The sequence below is a fragment of the Mesoplodon densirostris genome, chromosome 10, assembly GCF_025265405.1.
Source record: "Mesoplodon densirostris isolate mMesDen1 chromosome 10, mMesDen1 primary haplotype, whole genome shotgun sequence".
Classification (NCBI taxonomy): domain Eukaryota; kingdom Metazoa; phylum Chordata; class Mammalia; order Artiodactyla; family Ziphiidae; genus Mesoplodon; species Mesoplodon densirostris.
The window spans coordinates 55,831,872-55,855,412 of NC_082670.1; the positions used below are offsets into that span (position 1 = coordinate 55,831,872).

At 39.9% G+C, this 23,541-nt stretch overlaps 1 protein-coding gene and 1 non-coding gene across 2 annotated transcripts in view; both read right to left on the bottom strand.

Annotated features, from left to right (window-relative positions):
* The window catches only part of GADL1 (glutamate decarboxylase like 1), a 172,227-nt gene that overhangs the window by 75,257 nt on the left and 73,429 nt on the right, over positions 1–23,541 (bottom strand). The window contains exon 14 of the mRNA XM_060109971.1: positions 3,318–3,407. Within this exon, the coding sequence (XP_059965954.1) occupies positions 3,318–3,407 (90 nt within the window). The remainder of the gene's footprint in view (positions 1–3,317; positions 3,408–23,541) is intronic.
* On the bottom strand, positions 18,194–18,300 carry LOC132498113 (U6 spliceosomal RNA). The gene has a single exon (XR_009533725.1). It is a non-coding gene; the product is annotated as a U6 spliceosomal RNA (small nuclear RNA).

The window sequence follows — 23,541 nt, forward strand, 5'->3', positions numbered from 1 at the left end:
GTGGAGAGCAATCCTGAGCCAGGAAGAGCTGCCCCATGTCCTGTACAACTTTGAAATGTCCTGCTGGAAATGCAGGAGGCCAGGAGCCTGATTACAATTATCCAAGCCCAGAACTTAACTCTGGTTTACATGCAAATGCAAACTATTCTGTGCCCATTTTAAATAAACATTAAGTTTTCTACTACCATGTAAATCAAGGGGAAAATGTTTTCTTCAATGCTTTACCAAGAATTGTGCACCTTTTTTGAAAATTATGTCACTAACATCACCCCATTCCTATTATTGGCATCAGCAACATCACCTACTTCTAAGAGTCTGAGTTTGAAGATGGCTCACATTCATAGTGATTCTAAGAGGATGTGTGAGCATCTTATCATTTCCTTGTGTCTTCTAATATGTCATGCCAAACGTTTATGTAATGAAATACATATCTTTATTATGAAGATTATTTTTCCTTCATATGACATGTAAGGCCTTCTATTGCCTTTTACAAAATTCCGTGTAGGTAGGTCCTATTTTCTATTGGTTTCATCTTAGGAGAATAAAGAGAACATTTAACAGCAGTTATTAGAAACAGTGGTCATTGGTCGATCGGGTTGAAAGTTGTGAGTGTAAAGAGTGTAAAGCATTCGGAAGCTTCCAGCAGGAAAATGACAAGATAAAACAGGGCTGCAGGTATGACTGTGCGGAGAGGAAGGAAAATAAACAGGAGGCAGAGACCAGAAAAGAAGCGAGTACAATCTGGGCAGAAAACTAATGAAGACCTAGAATGCCTCAACGCCTGAAAAAAACAAAAAGAAGAACTTTCATGGAGGACATTTTAAAAAGAGTTGCTGGAATGCGGTGGTTGAACACAGTGTCAGAGAGGGGCTGTCACAGCATCAGTAGACAGCAGAGTGACTGTGTTCTCAAAAACAGTCTCATGTGTGTGCACGCATGCACACACGCATGCACGTGCACACACACACACACACACACAGACACCCAAACTCCAGGTTCTTTATGAAATAATACTGCTCCCCTCCTGCTGCCAAAGGGAAGACTTATCACACCACTGATTCTGAAATCTGACAGCTCCGCCTGACATGAGTCTGAATTGGAGGGGCGAAGCCTTATTCGGTTTATTTATTTGTTTGTGATTCTCCTTCCAAGATAAATCCTGAAACAAATTTCAAGTGTGCTTTAAGTACACTCCAGGTTATAAATCATATACTTGCATTCTCATACGACAGGAAGCATGAAACTACATAGATCAACAACAGATATATATGCCTCCCTTCCTTGCCAAATTCACGCACACACACCCATGCCAAGAGAGAGGATAAAAGGAAACTAAGACAGAACCAATGATGATTCATCTGCAGCATACATGTTTAGGAATCAGAAGCAACCAGAACAATTAAAATAATATGATATTAGACTGGGCAAGGGCCCCATGGTTCTAAATGGCAGAAAAGTGTTTCCAAAAAGAAGGGATGGAGAGTCATGTATGTCAATCATGAGAGAACCGATGCTGGAGAATACTGGGGAGAGGAGAGACTGTCTTGATTCATATTTGATCTCCAGTTAAGATTAAAAGTGTATTATATGCTGATTTATCTGATTTTAGCTTATATACCCATCCTCAATTTCAAATTTTCTGAGACTAGATAGTGTAAATATTTCTTTAAACAATGGAAAAGTGAGTCCATAGTATCTCCAAACATAAAGAGACTATTTACTTATCCTGATCCGTGTCCATGCAACAGTATTGAGCCCATAAAACACAAATATCACCTTCTCGGTTGCTTTTCTTAACAATCAGAAAGTGAGAAGGATGGCAGCCATATCCTTCTCAACATCACCAAACAATGCCTGATGCATTCCATCAAAGTGCAAAATGTCCCTGGAAACATCACCATTAAATTCTCACATTGTTTCTTTTTGAGTCACTTACCATCTGAAATGTATTCTTTAGCACTTTCTCATTTACATTGTGTGACAAAAAGACAAACCAGATCCAAGGACCAGGCTAACTGCCTGAAATGGCCATGGAGGGCTTGTCTAGGCAAAGGCACAGGTAACTCTGTCCATCTCTCCCCATCTCTGCTGCCTGACCTCAGGTTTAACAAGAGGTAAGATATTTATATATTGAGTATGTATTGTGCTACCTTGCAGGAGGCTAAATGAGCCACGAAGAAACAGAAAGTGGCCTGAGGCTAAAGAAGATGCTGCAGGTGAGGATCCAGGTGGCTATGACTTAAAGGCCATGGTCTTCCCACCTCCACCTAACTAGGCACAAATTCCAAGCACCTTGTCATGGGAGATGAGGCTTCCATGCGTTCCCGTGCCTGCTGTTCTTGTCCTACTCCTAGCACTGCCCCCTGCCCCACTGTGGTCTTTGATCACACCCTCCCCTCTTAGCCTCTGGGCCATGCTGTTGTGATTCTTCCTGGAACCCACTTCTTCACAGTTGACACCGACTCACACCTACTTATTGTCCAAGACTCCAATCTAGTGTCACACTTTGGGGTAGATATCCTTTCTCTCTGCCTTTACAGGGTTTCTCTTCATCTAGGCACCTACTAGTTACCTGGTGATGATCTCTTTACTCATTTGTCTCCTAGAATACAAGCTTCCCAGGCCACGGACCAAGTATCTTTGATGTTTGTATCTCCAGTGACCGGCACAGTGAGTGCTAAATGTCTGTCGCTTGCATGACTGGCAAGTTTTTCCTTTTCTTCTAGAGGGCAAGGAGAAGGGCTATCACCTATCAAAGCTGTTAAAACTATCATTGATTTCCACACTGAGGGTAAGGAGGGGTTTGCAAGTCACATTTAGTTCAATGATCAGCTGAAATTCATTGCTGACATTTCTTTTCTTTTTTATCACATAAGCCCCTTGGTGGAAAGAACAGAAAGTCTCACACTCACAAAGGGTACCAGATTTAGACTTTAACATTAACTGCTAGTGAAGTGATGCAAGCAGTCACAGACATGCACCAGCAGAGTTGAAGGAAGAAGCCATTCATCATAGGACATTAACCATTACCAGATCACGTGCTCTGAAGTGCACTGTGAATTAGAACTTCTGATAAATTCTATTACTCTCTTGCAAACAGCACAATTATTTTGAATACGTGTGTGTCAAGTATGTTGATTTGTTTTAACAAATGCTCACAACTGTTTGGCATGTCATTAACTTTTAATATACTAAGAACAACCTCTCTAGATCCTCAAGAAGTTCTTGCAAGTATCAAATTATTTATAGGATCAATAGACAATGGGCATTGAATCTATTTCATCCAAAGGAAAAAATGCAATATCCTTATCACTCACCAAATGAAGTTTTGCCCAGAATTCAGGTCCTTCCTCCATCTCTCTGAGACTCGGTGGAATGTACCAAAAGCAAACATTGGCATATTCAGGCTGAAGATGAAGAAAGTTTTTAATTAATCTTAGAATGCAATTCAACTCTTAGTAGTTTCTTTGAGTCATCATATGTGTCTTAAGTTGATAACATCAGAATCTGATAGATTAGACATCCGTTCAGGCTTACTTTTGATAACAGCTTATTGAGAAATTTTCTTCTCAGTTGGGTGCAGCCAGAGAGTGCTCTCCCCTCTGGGTAAGGAATGTGCACAAGATCAGAAATAAACATAATGGAGTTTGAAGCTAACTCCACACAGCTCTAACTAACCATTAGTTAGCACCTGATACACATATACCTAGAGATACCCTGGTTCATCCCTCTTCAACCCTAATCCTTAAGTTATATCTCACACCACCACATCCTTCCAATAATTTCTTCCCTACTTAAGGTGGCCAAAGTTGTCTTCTATTACCTGCTACACTTGACAGATGCAAAATCCCCAATTACCTGTGAGTCAGTAACATATGATATACTTGGGCTCCACTTAACCAGCCCTGCTGTGACCCTGGCCAATACAGCAACAGAAGGAAAAAAATGGCCATCGGTTTGACTAATGGCTCTCAAGTATCAGTATCAGGAAGGGTGTGAGTCTGCTAGACGGCTTGCTCAAAATGAAGACTCTCAGCACCTGGGCTCAGAATACCCCGAGCTGAATAAGTCTGTCATAGAAATGGCTGAAGAACTGGGTCATGCTGGGTCATGCCCACCCACTCAGCACCTTCCTCATCTGATTTTTCATGCAGACAATTTTTGAAATGACTTCCATTTTCCCACCACAAGCACAGTTTGTAGGTAACAACCGGTGTTATAATAGTTCTCAATAACCATGTTATGCTACATGGTCAGTATAAAGTATTTCAGAGAGAGGAAACAGCTCACCTCACATCTTAAGATCAAAACTGGTACTATAAAGAGTTTTGATTTTAGTGGATTTTAAATTACAACTCATAGCCCAGAAACATTCCAGCTCAACAAGGTAAGCTCTTGATCTGATCATCCCTTCACCTTTGAAGTTTGTAACAGGCTTATTGAATTTGACTAAAAAAAAAAAAAGGAGCTAGCTACAGAAAGAACAAACAAACAGAAGAGGAACCAAGATGGTGGACTATAAGGATGTGCTTTCACTCCCTCTTGTGAAAACATCAGAATCACAACTAGCTGCTGGACAATCATTGACAGGAAGACACTGGAACTCACCAAAAAAGATACCCCACATCCAAAGACAAAGAAGAAGCCACAGTGAGATGGAAGGAGGGGCAAATCACAGTAAAATCAAATCCCATAACTGCTGGGTGGGTGACTCACAGACTGGAGAACACTTATACCACAGAAGTCCACCCACTGGAGTGAAGGTTCTGAGCCCCATGTCAGGCTTCCCAACCTGGGGGTGCGGCAACAGGAGGAGGAATTCATAGAGAATCAGACTTTGAAGCCTAGTGGGATTTGATTGCAGGACTTCGACAGGACTGGGGGAAACAGAGACTCCACTCTTGGAGGGCACACACAAAGTAGTGTGCGCATTGGGATCCAGGGGAAAGAGCAGTGACCCTAGGGGAGACTGAACCAGACCTACCTGCTACTGTTGGAGGATCTCCTGCAGAGGCGGGGGGTGGCTGTGGCTCACCGTGGGGACAAGGACACTGGCAGCAGAAGTTCTGGGAAGTACTCCTTGGCGTGAGCTCTCCCAGGGTCTGTCATTAGCCCCACCAAAGAGCCCAAGTAGGCTCCAGTGTTGGGTTGCCTCAGGCCAAACAACCAACAGGGAGGGAACCCAGCCCCACCCATCAGCAGTCAAGCAGATTAAAGTTTAACTGAGCTCTGCCCACAAGAGCAACACCCAGCTCTGCCCACCACCAGTCCCTCCCATCAGGAAACTTACACAAGCCTCTTAGATAGCCTCATCGACCAGAGGGCAGACAACAGAAGCAAGAAGAACTACAATCCTACAGCCTGTGGAACAAAAACCACATTCACAGAAAGATAGACAAGATGAAAGGGCAGAGGGCTATGTACCAGATGAAGGAACAAGAAAAAACTCCAGAAAAACAACTAAATGAAGTGGAGATAGGCAACCTTCCAGAAAAAGAATTCAGAAAAATGAGAGTGAAGATGATCCAGGACCTCAGAAAAAGAATGGAGGCAAAGATCGAGAAGATGCAAGAAATGTTTAACAAAGACTTAGAAGAATTAAAGAACAAACAGAGAAGAACAATACAATAACTGAAATGAAACTACACTAGAAGGAATCAATAGCAGAATAACTGAGGCAGAAGAACAGATCAGTGACCTGGAAGGCAGAATGGTGGAATTCACTGTCGTGGAACAGAATAAAGAAAAAAGAATGAAAAGAAATGAAGACAGCCTAAGAGACCTCTGGGACAACATTAAATGCACCAACATTTGCATTATAGGGGTCCCAGAGGAGAAGAGAGAGAAAGGACCTGAGAAAATATTTGAAGAGATTATAGTTGAAAACTTCCCTAACATGGGAAAGGAAATAGCCACCCAAGTCCAGGAAGCACAGTGAGTCCCATGCAGGATAAACCAAAGGAGAAACACGCTGAGAAACATAGTAATCAAATTGGCAAAAATTAAAGACAAAGAAAAATTATTGAAAGCAGCAAGGGAAAAACAACAAATAACATACAAGGGAACTCGCATAAGGTTAACAGCTGATTTCCTGGCAAAAACTCTACAAGCCAGAAGGGAGTGGCATGATAAACTTAAAGTGATGAAAGGGAAGAACCTACAACCAAGATAACTCTACCCAGCAAGGATCTCATTCAGATTTGAAGGAGAAATCAAAAGCTTTACAGACAAGCAAAAGCTAAGAGAATTCAGCCCCACCAAACCACCTCTACAACAAATGCTAAAGGAACTTCTCTAAGTGGGAAACACAAGAGAAGAAAAGGACCTACAAAAACAAACCCCCCAAAATTAAGTAAATGGTCATAGGAACATACATATTGATAATTACCTTAAACGTGAATGGATTAAATGCTCCAAAGGAAGCAGGCTTGCTGAATGGATACAAAAACAAGACCCATATATATGCCATGTACAAGAGACCCACTTCAGACCTAGGGACACATACAGACAGAAACTAAGGGGATGGAAAAAGATATTCCATGCAAATGGAAATCAAAAGAAAGCTGGAGTAGCAATACTCATATCAGATAAAATAGACTTTTAAATAAAAAATGTTACAAGAGACAACGAAGGACACCACATAATGATCAAGGGATCAATCCAAGAAGAAGATATAACAATTATAAACATACATGCACCCAACATAGGAGCACCTCAATACATAAGGCAACTGCTAACAGCTCTAAAAGAGGTAATCGAGAGTAACACAATAATAGTGGGGGACTTTAACACCTCACTTACACCAATGGACAGATGATCCAACATGAAAATAAATAAGGGAACAGAAGCTTTAAATGACACAATAGACCTGAGAGATTTAATTGATATTTATAGGACATTCCATCCAAAAACAGCAGATTACCCTTTCTTCTCAAGTGCACACGGAACATTCTCCAGGATAGATCACATCTTGGGTCACAAACCAAGCCTCAGTAAATTTAAGAAAATTGAAATCATATCAAGCATCTTTCCTGACCACAATGCTATGAAATTAGAAAAGAATTACCGGGAAAAACCGTAAAAACCACAAACACATGGAGGCTAAACAATACGTTACTAAATAACCAAGAGATCACTGAAGAAGTCAGTGAGGAAATCAAAAAATACCTAGAGACAAATGACAATGAAAACATGATGATACAAAACTTATGGGATGCAGCAAAAGCAGTACTAAGAGGGAAGTTTATAGCTATACAAGCCTACCTCAAAATACAAGAAAAATTTCAAATAATCTAACCTTACACCTAAAGGAATTAGAGAAAGAAGAACAAACAAAAATCAAAGTGAGCAGAACGAAAGAAATCATCAAGATCAGAGCAGAAATAAATGAAACAGAAACAAAAAAAAATAGCAAAGATCAATAAAACTAAAAGCTGGTGCTTTGAGAAGATAAACAAAATTGATAAACCATTAGCCAGACTCATCAAGAAAAAGAGGGAGAGGACTCAAATCAATAAAATTAGAAATGAAAAAGGAGAAGTTATGACAGACACCACAGAAACACAAAGCATCCTAAGAGACTACTATAAGCAATTCCATGCCAATAAAATGGACAACCTGGAAGAAATGGACAAATTCATAGAAAGGTATAACCTTCCAAGACTGAAGCAGGAAGAAACAAAATATGAACAGACCAATCACAAGTAATGAAATTGAAACTGTGATTAAAAATCTTCCAACAAACCAAAGTCCAGGAACAGATGGCTTCACAGGTGAATTCTATCAAACATTTAGAGAAGAGCTAACACCCATCCTTCTCAAACTCTTCCAAAAAATTTCAGAGGAAGGAACACTCCCAAACTCATTCTGTGAGGCCACCATCACCCTGATACCAAAATCAGACAAAGATATTACAAAAATAGAAAATTACAGACCAATATCACTGATGAATATAGATGAAAAAATCCTCAACAAAATACTAGCAAAGAGAATCCAACAACACATTAAAAGGATCATACACCATGACCAAGTGGGATTTATCCAGGGATGCAAGGATTCTTCAATATATGCAAATCAATCAATGTGATACACCATATTAACAAACTGAATAAAAAACATATGATCATCTCATTAGATGCAGAAAAAGCTTTTGACAAAATTCAACACCCATTAATGATAAAAACTCTACAGAAAATGGGCAAAGAGGGAAACCACCTCAACATAATAAAGGTCATATACAACAAACCGACAGCAAAAAACATTCTCAATGGTGAAAAACTGAAAGTACTTCCTCTAAGATCAGGAACAAGACAAGGATGTCCACTCTCACCACTATTATTCAATATAGTTTTGGAAGTCCTAGCCACGGCAATCAGAGAAGAAAAAAAAATAAAAGGAATCCAAATCAGAAAAGAAGAAGTAAAACTGTCATTGTTTAAAGATGAGATGACACTATACATAGAGAATTGTAAAGATGCCACCAGAAAACTACTAGAGCTAATCAATGATTTTGGTAAACTAGCAGGATACAAAATTAATGCACAGAAATCTCTTGCATTCCTATACACTAATGTTGAAAAATCTGAAAGAGAAATTAAGGAAACACTCCCATTTACCATTGCAACAAAAAGAATAAAATACCTAGGAATAAACCTACCTAGGGAGACAAAAGACCTGTACTCAGAAAACTATAAGACAATGAGAAAAGAAATTAAAGATGATACCAATAAATGGAGAGATATACCATGTTCTTGGATTGGAAGAATCAACATTGTGAAAATGACTATACTACCCAAAGCAATCTACATATTCAATGCAATTCCTATCAAATTACCAGTGGTATTTTTTACAGAACTAGAACAAAAAACCTTAAAATTTTTATGGAAACACAAAAGATTCCAAATAGTCAAAGCAATCTTGAGGGAAAAAAATGGAGCTGGAGGGATCAGACTCCCTGACTCAGACTATACTACAAAGCTACAGTAATCTAGACAATATGGTACTGGTACAAAAACAGAAATATAGGGGCTTCCCTGGTGGCTCAGTGGTTGAGAGTCCGCCTGCCGATGCAGGGGACAAGCGTTCGTGACCCGGTCTAGGAGGATTCCACATGCCGCGGGGCGGCTGGGCCTGTGAGCCATGGCCACTGGGCCTGTGTGTCCGGAGCCTGTGCTCCACAACGGGAGAGGCCAGAACAGTGAGAGGCCCGCGTACAGAAAAAAAAAAAAGAAATATAAATCAATGGAACAGGATAGAAAGCCCAGAGATAAACCCATGCACTCATGGTCAGGTAGGTGATCTATGACAAAGGAGGCAAGGATATACAATGGAGGAAGACAGTCTCTTCAATAAGTGGTGCTGGGGGACGGCTTCCCCGGGAAAGCGCACGGAGCGCTCTGGGCTGGTGCAACGTCACGCTGGCCTCTGCCGCCACAGGCTCGCCCCGCACTGCGTGCCCCTCCCTCCCCTCAGCCTGAGTGAGCCAGAGCCCCCGAATCGGCGGCTCCTTTAAACCCATCCTGTCTGAGCGAAGAACGGATGCCCTCCGGCGACCTACGTGCAGAGGCGGGGCCAGGTCCAAGGCTGAGACCTCGGAGCTGTGAGAGCAGAGAAGAGACAGGGAAATCTCTCTGTGCAGCCTCGGAGGCAGCGGATTAAAGCTCCACGGTCCGCTTGAAGTGCCCTGCGTCTGTGGAGTGCATGAATGCAGAGCGAAGCATCCCAAATTGAGGAGGTGGACTTTGAGGACAATATTTAAGATTTTTTCCCCTTTTCCTCTTTTTTACAACGAATTATCCCAAATTGAGGAGGTGGACTTTGAGAGCAAGATTTCAGATTTTTTCCCCTTTTCCTCTTTTTATAACGAATTATCCCAAATTGAGGAGGCGGACTTTGAGAGCAAGATTTTCGATTTTATTCCCCCTGTTCTCTTTTTGTGAATGTGTATGGGTATGCTTCTGTGTGAGATTTTCTCTGTATAGCTTTGCTTCCACCATAGGTCCTAGGGTTCTATCCATCCATTTTTGGGTTTTTTTTTTTCAATAATTACTTTTTTATTTTTAATAATGCTACTATATTTTATACTTTATTCTAGTTTACTTTATCTTCTCTCTTTCTTTTTTTCCTACCTTCCCTTCCTCCCTCCCTCCCTCCGCCCCTTTCTTTCTTTCCTTCCTCCCCCACTCCCTCCCTTCTTCCTTTCACTCTTTCGTTTTCTTTCCTTCCTCCCTCCTTGCTTTCTTTCTTCCTTCCTTCCTTCCTTTCTTTCCTTCTTCCTTTCTTTCTCTTTTTCTTTCTTCTACTAATTCTTTCTTTCTACTTTTTCTCCCTTTTATTCTGAGCCAGGTAGATAAAAGGCTCTTGGTGCTGCAGCCAGGAGTCAGTGCTGTGCCTCTGAAGTGGGAGAGCCAAATTCAGGACACGGGTCCACAAGAGACCTCCCAGCTCCATATAATATCAAGCAGCGAAAATATCCCAGAGATCTCCATCTCAACACAAGCACCCAGCTTCGGTCAACGACCAGCGAGCTACAGTGCTGGTCACCCTATGCCAAGCAACTAGCAAGACAGGAACACAATGCCACCCATTAGCAGAGAGGCTGCCTAAAAACATAAGAAGGCCACAGGCACCCCAAAACACACCACCAGACGTGGACCTGTCCACCAGAAAGACAAGATCGAGCCTCAACCACCAGAACACAGGCACTAGTCCCCCCCACCAGGAAGCCTACACAACCTACTGAAACAACCTTAGCCACTGGGGACAGACACCAAAAACAACGGGAACTATGAATCTGCAGCCTGCAAAAAGGAGACCCCAAACACAGTAAGATAAGCAAAATGAGAAGACAGAAAAACACACAGCAGGTGAAGGAGCAAGATAAAAACCTACCAGACCTAACAAATGAAGAGGTAATAGGCAGTCTACCTGAAAAAGAATTCAGAATAATGATAGGAAAGATGATCCAAGATTCTATTTCCATGATCCAAAATCTTGGAAATAGAATAGACAAAATGCAAGAAACAGTTAACAAGGACCTAGAAGAGCTAAAGATGAATCAAGCATCGATTAAAAACACAATAAATGAAATGAAAAATACTCTAGATGGGATCAATAGCAGAATAACTGAGGCAGAAGAACGGATAAGTGAGGTGGAAGATAAAATAGTGGAAATAACTGATGCAGAGCAAAATAAAGAAAAAAGAATGAAAAGAACAGAGGACAGTCTCAGAGACATCTGGGACAACATTAAACGCACCAACATTCGAATTATAGGGGTTCCAGAAAAAGAAGAGAAAAAGAAAGGGACTGAGAAAATATTTGAAGCGATTATAGTTGAAAACTTCCCTAATATAGGAAAGGAAATAGTTAATCAAGTCCAGGAGGCACAGAGAGTCCCATACAGAATAAATCCAAGGAGAAATATGCCAACACACATATTAATCAAACTGTCAAAAATTAAACACAAAGAAATCATATTAAAAGCAGCAAGGGAAAAACAACAAATAACACACAAGGGAATCCCCATCAGGTTAACAGCTCATCTCTCAGCAGAAACTCTACAAGCCAGAAGGGAGTGGCAGGAGATAATTAAAGGGATGAAGGAGAAAAACCTGCAACCAAGATTACTCTACCCAGCAAGGATCTCATTCAGATTTGATGGAGAAATTAAAACCTTTACAGACAAGCAAAAGCTGAGAGAGTTCAGCACCACCAAACCAGCTTTACAACAAATGCTAAAGGAACTTCTCTAGGCAAGAAACACAACAGAAGGAAAAGAACTACAATAACGAACCCAAAACAATTAAGGAAATGGGAATAGGAACAGACATATCAATAATTACCTTAAATGTAAATGGACTAAATGCTCCCAACAAAGGACACAGATTGGCTGAATGGATACAAAAACAAGACCCATATATATGCTGTCTAAAAGAGACCCACTTCAGACCTAGAGACACATACAGATGGAAAGAAAGGGGATGGAAAAAGATATTCCATGCAAATGAAAATCAAAAGAAAGCTGGAGTAGCAATTCTTATATCAGACAAAATAGACTTTAAAATAAAGACTATTACAAGAGACAAAGAAGGACACTACATAATGATCAAGGGATTGATCCAAGAAGAAGATATAACAATTGTAAATATTTATGCACCCAACATAGGAGCACCTCAATACATAAGGCAAATACTAACAGCCATAAAAGGAGAAATCGACAGTAACACACTCAAAGTAGGGGACTTTAACACCCCACTTTCACCAATGGACAGGTCATCCAAAAATAAGGCAACACAAGCTTTAAATGATACATTAAACAAGATGGACTTAATTGATATTTATAGGACATTCCATCCTAAAACAACAGAATACACATTTTTCTCAAGTGCTCATGGAATATTCTCCAGGATAGATCATATCTTGGGTCACAAATCAAGCCTTGGTAAATTTAAGAAAATTGAAATTGTATCAAGTATCTTTTCTGACCACAATGCCATGAGACTAAACATCAATTACAGGAAAAGATCTGTAAAAAATACAAACACATGGAGGCTAAACAATACACTACTTAATAACGAAGTGATCACTGAAGAAATCAAAGAGGAAATTAAAAAATACCTAGAAACAAATGACAATGAAGACACGACGACCCAAAACCTATGGGATGCAGCAAAAGCAGTTCTAAGGGGGAAGTTTATAGCAATACAGTCCCACCTTAAGAAACAGGAAACATCTCGAGTAAACAACCTGACCCTGCACCTAAAGCAATTAGAGAAAGAAGAACAAAAAACCCCCAAAGTTAGCAGAAGGAAAGAAATCATAAAGATCAGATCAGAAATAAATGAAAAAGAAATGAAGGAAACGATAGCAAAGATCAATAAAACTAAAAGTTGGTTCTTTGAGAAGATAAACAAAATTGATAAACCATTAGCCAGACTCATCAAGAAAAAAAGGGAGAAGGCTCAAATCAATAGAATTAAAAATGAAAAAGGAGAAGTAACAACTGACACTGCAGAAATACAAAAGATCATGAGAGATTACTACAAGAAACTCTATGCCAATAAAATGGACAACCTGGAAGAAATGGACAAATTCTTAGAAATGCACAACCTGCCAAGACTGAATCAGGAAGAAATAGAAAATATGAATAGACCAATCACAAGCACTGAAATTGAAACTGTGATTTAAAATCTTCCAACAAACAAAAGCCCAGGATCAGATGGCTTCACAGGCAAATTCTATCAAGCATTTAGAGAAGAGCTAACACCTATTGTTCTCAAACTCTTCCAAAATATAGCAGGGGGAGGAACACTCCCAAACTCATTCTACGAGGCCACCATCACCTTGATACCAAAACCAGGCAAGGATGTCACAAAGAAAGAAAACTACAGGCCAATATCACTGATGAACATAGAAGCAAAAATCCTCAAGAAAATACTAGCAAACAGAATCCAACAGCACATTAAAAGGATCATACACCGTGACCAAGTGGGGTTTATTCCAGGAATGCAAGGATTCTTCAGTATATGCAAATCAATCAATGTGATACACCATATTAACAAATTGAAGAAGAAAAACCATATGATCATCTCAATAGATGCAGAGAAAGCTTTCGACAAAATTGAACACCCATTTATGATAAAAACCCTGCAGAAAGTAGGCATAGAGGGAACTTTCCTCAACATAATAAAGGCCATATATGACGAACCCACAGCCAACATCGTCCTCAATGGTGAAAAACTGAAACCATTTCCACTAAGATCAGGAATAAGACAAGGCTGCCCACTCTCACCACTCTTATTCAACCTAGTTTTGGAAGTTTTAGCCACAGCAATCAGAGAAGAAAAGGAAATAAAAGGAATCCAAATCGGAAAAGAAGAAGTAAAGCTGTCACTGTTTGCAGATGACATGATACTATACATAGAGAATCCTAAAGATGCTACCAAAAAACTACTAGAGCTAATCAATGAATTTGGTAAAGTAGCAGGATACAAAATTAATGCACAGAAATCTCTGGCATTCCTGTACACTAATGATGAAAAATTGAAACTGAAATCAAGAAAACACTCCCATTTACCATTGCAACAAAAAGAATAAAATATCTAGGAATAAACCTACCTAAGGAGACAAAAGACCTGTATGCAGAAAATTATAAGGCACTGATGAAAGAAATTAAAGATGATACAAATAGATGGAGAGATATACCATGCTCCTGGATTGGAAGAATCAATATTGTGAAAATGACTCTACTACCCAAAGCAATCTACAGATTCAATGCAATCCCTATCAAACTACCACTGGCATTTTTCACAGAACTAGAACAAAAAATTTCAAAATTTGTTTGGAAAAACAAAAGATCCCGAATAGCCAAAGCAATCTTGAGAACGAAAAACAGAGCTGGAGGAATCAGGCTCCCTGACTTCAGACTATACTACAAAGCTACAGTAATCAAGACAGTGTGGTACTGGCACAAAAACAGAAAGATAGATCAATGGAACAGGATAGAAAGCCCAGAGATAAACCCACGCACATATGGTCAACTTATCTTTGATAAAGGAGGCAGGAATGTACAGTGGAGAAAGGAAAGCCTCTTCAATAAGTGGTGCTGGGAAAACTGGACAGGGACATGTAAAAGTATGAGGTTAGATCATTCCCTAACACCATACACAAAAATAAGCTCAAATGGAATAAAGACCTAAATGTAAGTCCAGAAACTGTCCAACTCTTAGAGGAAAACATAGGCAGAACACTCTATGACATAAATCACAGCAAGATCCTTTTTGACCCACCTCCTAGAGAAATGGAAATAAAGACAAAAATAAACACATGGGACCTAATGAAACTTCAAAGCTTTTGCACAGCAAAGGAAACCATAAACAAGACCAAAAGACAACCCTCAGAATGGGAGAAAATATTTGCAAATGAAGCTACTGACAAAGGATTAATCTCCAAAATTTATAAGCAGCTCATGCAGCTGAATAGCAAAAAAACAAACAACCCAATCCAAAAATGGGCAGAAGACTTAAATAGGCATTTCTCCAAAGAAGATATACAGACTGCCAACAAACACATGAAAGAATGCTCAACATCATTAATCATTAGAGAAATGCAAATCAAAACTACAATGAGATATCATCTCACACCAGTCAGAATGGCCATCATCAAGAAATCTAGAAACAATAAATGCTGGAGAGGGTGTGGAGAAAAGAGAACACTCTTGCACTGCTGGTGGGAATGTGAATTGGTACAGCCACTATGGAGAACAGTATAGAGGTTCCTTAAAAAACTACAAATAGAACTACCATATGACCCAGCAATCCCACTACTGGGCATATACCCTGAGAAAACCATAATTCAAAAAGAGACATGTACCAAAATGTTCATTGCAGCTCTATTTACAATAGCCCGGAGATGGAAACAACCCAAGTGTCCATCATCGGATGAATGGATAAAGAAGATGTGGCACATATATACAATGGAATATTACTCAGCCATAAAAAGAAACGAAATTGAGCTATTTGTAATGAGGTGGATAGACCTAGAGTCTGTCATACAGAGTGAAGTAAGTCATAAAGAGAAAGACAAATACCGTATGCTAACACATATATATGGAATTTAAGAAAAAAAATGTCATGAAGAACTTAGGGGTAAAACAGGAATAGAGACACAGACCTACTGGGGGTGGGCTTTGGGATATTGGGGGGGGCTGTGACGGGGTGGGGGAGAGGCATGGACGTGTATACACTGCCTGGCGTGGGGTGGATGGATGGTGGGGGGTGGCCACGTGGCACGGGGGGATCGGCTCGGTGCTTTGTGGCCGGCTGAAGGGGTGGGATGGGGAGGGTGGGAGGGAGGGAGACGCAGGAGGGAGGGGATGTGTGAACAGATGTATATGTATGACTGATTCACTTTGTTGTAAAGCAGAGACTAAAAAAAAAAAAAAAAAAGTGGTGCTGGGAAACCTGGACAGCTATATGTAAAAGAATGAAATAAGAACAATCCCGAACACCATACACAAAAATAAACTCAAAATGGATTAAAGACCTAAATGTAAGGCCAGACACTATAAAACTCTTAGAGGAAAACATAAGAAGAACACTCTTTGACATAAATCACAGCAAGATCTTTTTTGACCCACCTCCTAGAGTAATGGAAAGAAAAACAAAAATAACCAATTGGGACCTAAGGAAACTTAAAAGCTTTTGCACAGAAAAGGAAACTAGAAATAAAACGAATACGCAACCTTCAGAATGGGAGAAAATATTTGCAAATGAATCAATAGATAAAGGACTAATCTCCAAAATATATAAACAGATCAAGCAGCTCAATATTAAAAAAACAAACAACCCAGTCAAAAAATGGGCAGAAGCCCTAAACAGACATCTCTCCAAAGAAGACATACAGATGGCCAAGAGGCACATGAAAAGCTGCTCAACATCACTAATTATTAGATAATGTAAATCAAAACTACAGTGAGGTATCACCTCACACTGGTTAGAATGGCATCATCAGAAAATCTACAAACAATGAATGCTAGAGAGGATGTGGAGAAAAGGGAATCCTCTTTCACTGTTGGTGGGAATGTAAATTGATACAGCCACTGTGGAGAACATTATGGAGGTTCTTTAAAAAACTAAAAATAGAACTACCATATGACCCAGCAATCCTACTACTGGGCATATACCGCGAGAAAACCATAATTCAAAAAGACACCTGCACCCCAATGTTCACTGCAACACTATTTACAATAGCCAGGTCATGGAAGCAACCTAAATGCCCATCGACAAACAAATGGATAAAGAAGATGTGGTACAAATATACAATGGAATATTATTCAGCCATAAAAAGGAACGAAATTGGGTCATTTGTAGAGATGTGGATGGACCTAGAGACTGTCATACAGAGTGAAGTAAGTCAGAAAGAGAAAAACAAATAACGTATATTAACACATATATGTGGACCCTAGAAAAATGGTACAGATGAACCAGTTTGCAAGGCAGAAATAGAGACACAGATGTAGAGAACAAAGGTATGGACACCAAGGGGGGAAGGTGGGGTGTGGTGGTGGTGGTGTGATGAATTGGGAGATTGGGATTTACATGTATACACTGATGTGTATAAGATAGATAACTAATATTGAACATGGGAAAATTAAAGAATGATTAAAAAAATAAAAAAACAAAATGGAGTACTTTGTAATTCAAGTCAACTCCATAAACATTTATCATGAGACTACAATAGTCTTTACAGATCTACACAATTTATACTTGGTTTTCTAATTTATGATTAATTTGGTTTCTCTAGAATAGAATGTCCTGGCCTTCAAACTGTTTAATCATCTAATGTGAATAAATCTTTTTGTGAATAAATAAAGTCACTATGGTTGATTAGAAAGTAGAAAAAAACCAGAGTTATTATCTGTCACTAGATTCTAGGAATTTGCATCTTTATATCAACGAAGATTTTTTTCCAGGTGCCATTTATGTCAGTTATCAATTTATTGCCTCTCAGCTCCAAATCCACCCTTTCTTTATGTTCTCCAATAATAGAGGTGGACTCTATAAATATTTCTCCTAGCCATCTGGTCCAATCGAAGACTTTATCACCAGAGGGTGCTGGAGGGACACGGAGAAGGAAGAGGTGTCTCCTCCTGGTCACGTGCACTCATCTCATGGGGCTCCTGCAGTAGGTGGGGCTCTTTTCAGCAGTTTTGGTGACCAGCAGCAAGTGGCCCCTGAAAGCTTGCCCCAGCACCATGCCCTGTGGCGGCTTCACAGCAGCCTGGTCACAGGAGGATGCCCATAAATGGTTTTTCCTTGCACACTCTCCTCCGGGGATTTCATAGGGAGGGCTGCCAGCGAGGCACCTTGCCTTGGATGGCTTGAGTTCTAAAATATGGCAGTGCCCTGATATCAGCGTCCTCCAGCACTCCAAGAGGTGGACTCCTAGAGACCCCGCCTGTGTGACACCTTGGGGGACTTCCCTGTCATCTTGTGAGCCACACTGCACCCTCTCCAACCAAGTCTGGATCTCAGTCCCGGGTGGGGGTGGCCTCTTGCTCAATGCTCCATCTCAGTTCTAGGAGTGATATCTGTTCTTTACAGTATCTGCTATTTCTGTATTTTTTAGGGTCTCTTTCTCTCTTGCAAGGCAATCTCTCATGACTCCAATCCCCTGTTAATAATTCTTTTTTGAAAATATGGAACTCTTCACAAATCTGCATGTCATCCTTGCACAGGGAGCATCCTAATCTTTTCTGTATTGTTCTAATTTTAATATATGTGCTGCTAAAGCAAGCACGATAGTTCTTTACGTTGCACTTTCCCACTTCAGATTACTGTGCAGTTTTTGTCTTTTTATTGGACCCTAATACATCATTAAATAAGCCATTCTTTTTCATTTGCATGGCAACATTATGAATCATTTTGTAATAGTTTCTATCTGCTACCAGATCTGCTCTATATATTGTAAGTCAGTACCTAGTCCTTTTGAACCACATTTTATATTTTCTTCCTTCAGTAAGTTTTGGTTTAGATATTTTGGAAGTGGCAAATCTGTGATATCTTTGCCCAGTCTCTTTTAGAATGGTGTGGCTCCAGTGCTATGATATTTGAAAACGGGTGAAGCCTTTTTGACATTTCATTTCATTGGAGGAAATTTGATGCTCCATTTGGTGGAATACCTTTACTATAGGCATTCCCCAAATTATTGAAACTTGGAAAAAACATCCCTTGAATATCCACAAGGAACATATTTGAGTTTTTTATTTTACATAGACTTTCTTCAAGTAGCTTCAAAGCAGTAAAGTGTATTTTCAGAGTAGAAGCATTCACATGCCACTTAATTCCCTACATATATAAAAGTCTGACCTCTTGGGCGTCTTAGGACCACATTAAGTCCATATTGTCTAACACCACAACATTGAGAAGGCATAAAAGGGAATCCAAGTGTCTAGACCAGAAGGATGATAGAGAAGGGTACAAAAAACCTGTAGCAGTAAAAGCATTGTCATCATCTTTAAAAATTTATGGAGAAGTAGAGAAGTGTCACTAAAGAAAAGATGGGTTCATTCTATCCTGATTTTCAAAGAGGAAGAAAGGAGATATATTCCAAGAGATAAAGCCAGTGCTTTGATGTCAATTCCAGCAAGGATTATTGAGCAAATAATATGAGACCCTTGGGGGGAAAAAGTCAGTGGTCACCAAGATATAGTAGCTTGTATTCTCTAAAACTGAGCTTTGTCAAAAGAAATTCATCTCTGTTGCTGAAATATCATTAGATCACAATGATGATGATGATTAATAATAATAATAATAATAAAAACTAGCAGTATGCTTTTTAATAAGTATAAATGTAGAATCTAGCACATAGACTGAAATGATCAATCATGCAAATACAAAATGGAGAAGGGAGTCATGATGGATTTTACCTGACTTCAAGCTCACAAGTTTTAAGTAACTGATTAGACCACTGAAAAATTCCGAAGGCAGCACTTAGTAGCACAAAAAGCCTGGGTTTTGGAGTCACATGGATGCAGTTTGAATCCTAACTTCACCAGGTCTTTGCTTGGACAAGTGTAAAACTCTCTAAGCTTCAGCTTCCTAATCTATAAAATGGAGATTATATTGTCTACCTCACAGAGTTGGTTTGATGAGTAAAGAGATTATTTCCAATATTTACCACCACATGTGGCACACAGAAGGCACTCTACTAGTGTAGTGACTATTATTTGGAACTATATTGGTAGAAAGATGTGCTTTTCAAGTGGATAAACAGTCCCACTTGAAAATCTTCACTGGGTGAGACACATCACTGTGTTAATTTCTGCCTACATATTAGAAGGGGAACATAAAAAAGTTATAGCATGTCCAAAGAAGGGCAACTGAAATGTTCAATTTCATATGATTTAAACACAGAATACAACTCAAAATTCTTATGTTCTAGATATTGGACCAGGCATTGGGATGAGAAACATGACTTACATTTTATGCTTATCTCCAGGAACTCAGAGAACAGTAATAAAGCTAGGTACAGGCAATCAAGCTGCAATGGTATGGGCATTTTAAAAGAAGAAATTTCTCATAATCCAAGAAATATTCCTGGCAACGCGAATAGTACACAGGTAGAAGCTGGTGTATTCAGGGTGATGGCAAGTACTTGGAATGACTAGATGGCAGGGTGTGCTGAAGAGGGGTTATGCTGGAAACAGAGATGGGCATCCTTTCACAAAGGGCTTCCTCACTGGCCATGCTGGGGAGTCTGGGCTTGATTCTGGAGGCAACTGGAGAGTTTCAGCCTAGGGGACAGATTTCATTTTATTAGAAAGCCCACAGGGTGGCTGCAGTGTGGAGATGGGATAAAGGGGTCTAAGACTGGATGCAGTGGATGAGTTGGGAGACAGCACCAAGAGCCTGAACTAAGGTGGTGGCTTTAGGAGTAGAGAAGGGAAATAGGTGAAGACAACATGGAGACTTTGGTTTAGATAAATCATAGTTCTAATGAAAAAGAAGAAGATGGATCATAGTTCTAATGGAAAAGAGTTCCAAAAATTCATCTGGAAAATGAATTTATCAAAATTTTGGTAAAGAAGACGGCTACACTTTAGCTTTAGAAATGATGAATTTGAGGTGACTGTGGGAGTCTGGAAAATTCCAGGACATACTTATATACAAAGGACTGAAGCTGAGGAGACAAGTCAGGGATGGAGACATTATTGAGACTATTGATGACAAAGCTCTAGACATGGATAAAACATTTCAGGGAAATGGACACAGGAAAGGGCCAAGACAAAAGAATGGAGAGCATTTAAGCAGTCCCCAGATGAAGAGACCTTCACACAGAGGCTTAGAAGAGAAAGTCACATGGAAAGGAGAAAAACTGGGAGAGAAAGTTAAAGGAAACAAGACAGGAAAGAAATGGATAATGGTGCAAAATGCTGCAGAAGTCCAAGAAGATTAAAGGATGTGCACTGAATTTAGCAAACAGAAGGTTGTTATGATCTAATAAAACTATATTAAAACTATATTTAAAAAACTGTAAGTTGCAGTGTGCTTGATACATATCAAATCCTAATAGTAGGATTCAGTAAGTGTTAGAATATGAATATTTAGAGCTCACTGGAAGAAGAATAAACTGTGAATTCTCTTACACAGGAAGTGTCCTGGCAGAAGTTGACTTCCTGTTACAAGAACTACCAAGAGAGGTTTCCTGCACTGAGCAGGAAGTTGATTAGATGTCCTTGAAGATCCTTTGTAACTCAGAAAGTCTATGAAACCTAAATAACTCTTTCTAAGGCAGAACTCAGGAAGAGAAAAACAAAAAGTTGAATAATTAGGACTCTCCCAAGAGATCAAAATAAACATGTGAATGATAGTATATACCGCTAAGAAAACATCTATTAGATCTTAGATCCAACATGGAAAAATAAAGATAGGATTTTCAGGGGCCTATGAATAATGCAGAATTCCTTTGAAATGATAAGTTTCAATCATCTTCAAGAAGATATGCATTACTTTTGTTCTTTTCAGGGAAAGATATTCAAGTACTAGACACTCTGTGTGGTTGTGTTCATTCACTGTTTGTAATGTTCCACTTAACACTCTCACTGCCATCTGCTTCACAGTGAAATGTATGTATATATCATTATAGACTTCGTTTTTTCCTAAATTGAAAACCTTGCAGTTTTACAGACCTGGGCTCTCATCAAATTTGTGTATCTCTTCTCTTAAGTATGTTTTAGGGTTATATTTAATCAGTGCAAGGAAGGCATTTGTTAACAAAAAGAGGCTAATCAATTTGACACTTATATGTGAAATTCAAGGTCTAAATTTACTTTATTTCTCTAAATGGATACAGAGAAAAGAGGCAAATGCAGATCACATACAAAATCCCTTATAAGTAGGAATTCTGGAGGATCACTGAAGGAGCCACCTTCCCTGCTTTGGGGCCATGTGGCTCCCACAGATAAAATATCCAGGGCAGAAGGCTGCCTAATGCTTAAAATCCACCTTAACTTTCATTACAAGGATGTGAATGTTTGCATTTCCCTAAAGATGATGGCAAGAGGTTCCTCCCTCAATTTTTAAGCCTTTAGTAAGGTATATAAATAACTTTTAAATCAGTTCATCATTTTTCTCGTCACTTTTTCTCTCAGCTATATCAAAAGACTGTGCAGTTCTGAGGTGTACAGCACTTTTCTTAAGACCTATAGCTCCCACAGCCAGAGGAATAAAAAAGGCAATTCAAACTTGAGAAAATAAAGAGGTAATTCAACCTCAAGAAAATAAAAAAGGTGATTCAAACTCAAATTCAATCCAGTCAGACAGCTCTTATTTCATCCTTACATGGTAAGTATGCATCTCTAGAAAATACAGACATTTTCTTCTGTAGTTATAATGCCATTGTCATGTCTAACAAAATCAGTGATAACTCCTACCAGTTCATATTAGAAATTCCCCAACTGTTTCAAAATTTACTTTTTACAATTGGCTCCCTCAAACTAGGGTTCCAACAGGTGCATATGTTGCCTTTGGTTGTTTTGCCTCTTAGGTTTCTTTGACCCCGGAAGTGATCATCATCACACTCTCCTTTATTTTTCCTCATGCCACTGATCCGTTGAAGAAACCAGGTCAGCTGTACTGTGGAATGTTCCACATTCTAAACTGGTCTTCTTGCTTTTTAGTGGTGTTATCAGAAAGTCGTTTAAATATGGACTCTTCTGCTCTTTTTGCAAGTTCCTTTATATCCCTAGTTTTCAGGGAGTCTGGATTCTTAGAACCTTCTGATCAGATGCCCCCTTTGCAGACAGTGGGAGAATCCATGGCCAGGAGTTTTCGGAGCAGTGTTTCCCGAAGTCATCTGAGGACCATCATCACATCTCACCCAAGTTACTGCAACAGGCTCCCACCTTGTCTCGCTTATTCTTTTCTTGTCCTCCCCTCACCACCACCCCCTCCCTCTCTTCTCATGACATCCAGCACCATCCTTCAAAATGGAAGTCAGACTCCTCTCTGCTGAAAACTTCTCCAAAGATTACACTTGGAATAAAAGCCAAAGGTCTTTACCATGACCCGCCTGGCTCCAGCAGATCTGGTCTCTGCCAACCTCTCCACGCTATCACCGACTATCTCTCCCTCTTGCTTAATGCACCTTCTTTTGGCTCCTCAAACACACAGAACTCTTCCTCTCACTGTCGTGGCCTCTCCCGTTGCGGAGCACAGGCTCCGGACGCGCAGGCTCAGCGGCCATGGCTCACGGGCCCAGCCGCTCCACGGCACGTGGGATCTTCCTGGACCGGGGCACGAACCTGTGTCCCCTGCATTGGCAGGCGGACTCTCAACCACTGCGCCACCAGGGAAACCCGAACACAGAACTCTTTTCAGCTTCAAGCCTTGGCAGTTGTTTGTTGATTCTACCTAGAATGCCTTTCCCTCAAGCATCTGTGCGGCATGCTTCTTACCATTATTCAGCAGGTCTCAGTGCAGAGGCAACCCCAGAGGGCCCTACCTGCATCCCAACCAAAAAGGCCACCACCCCCAACAC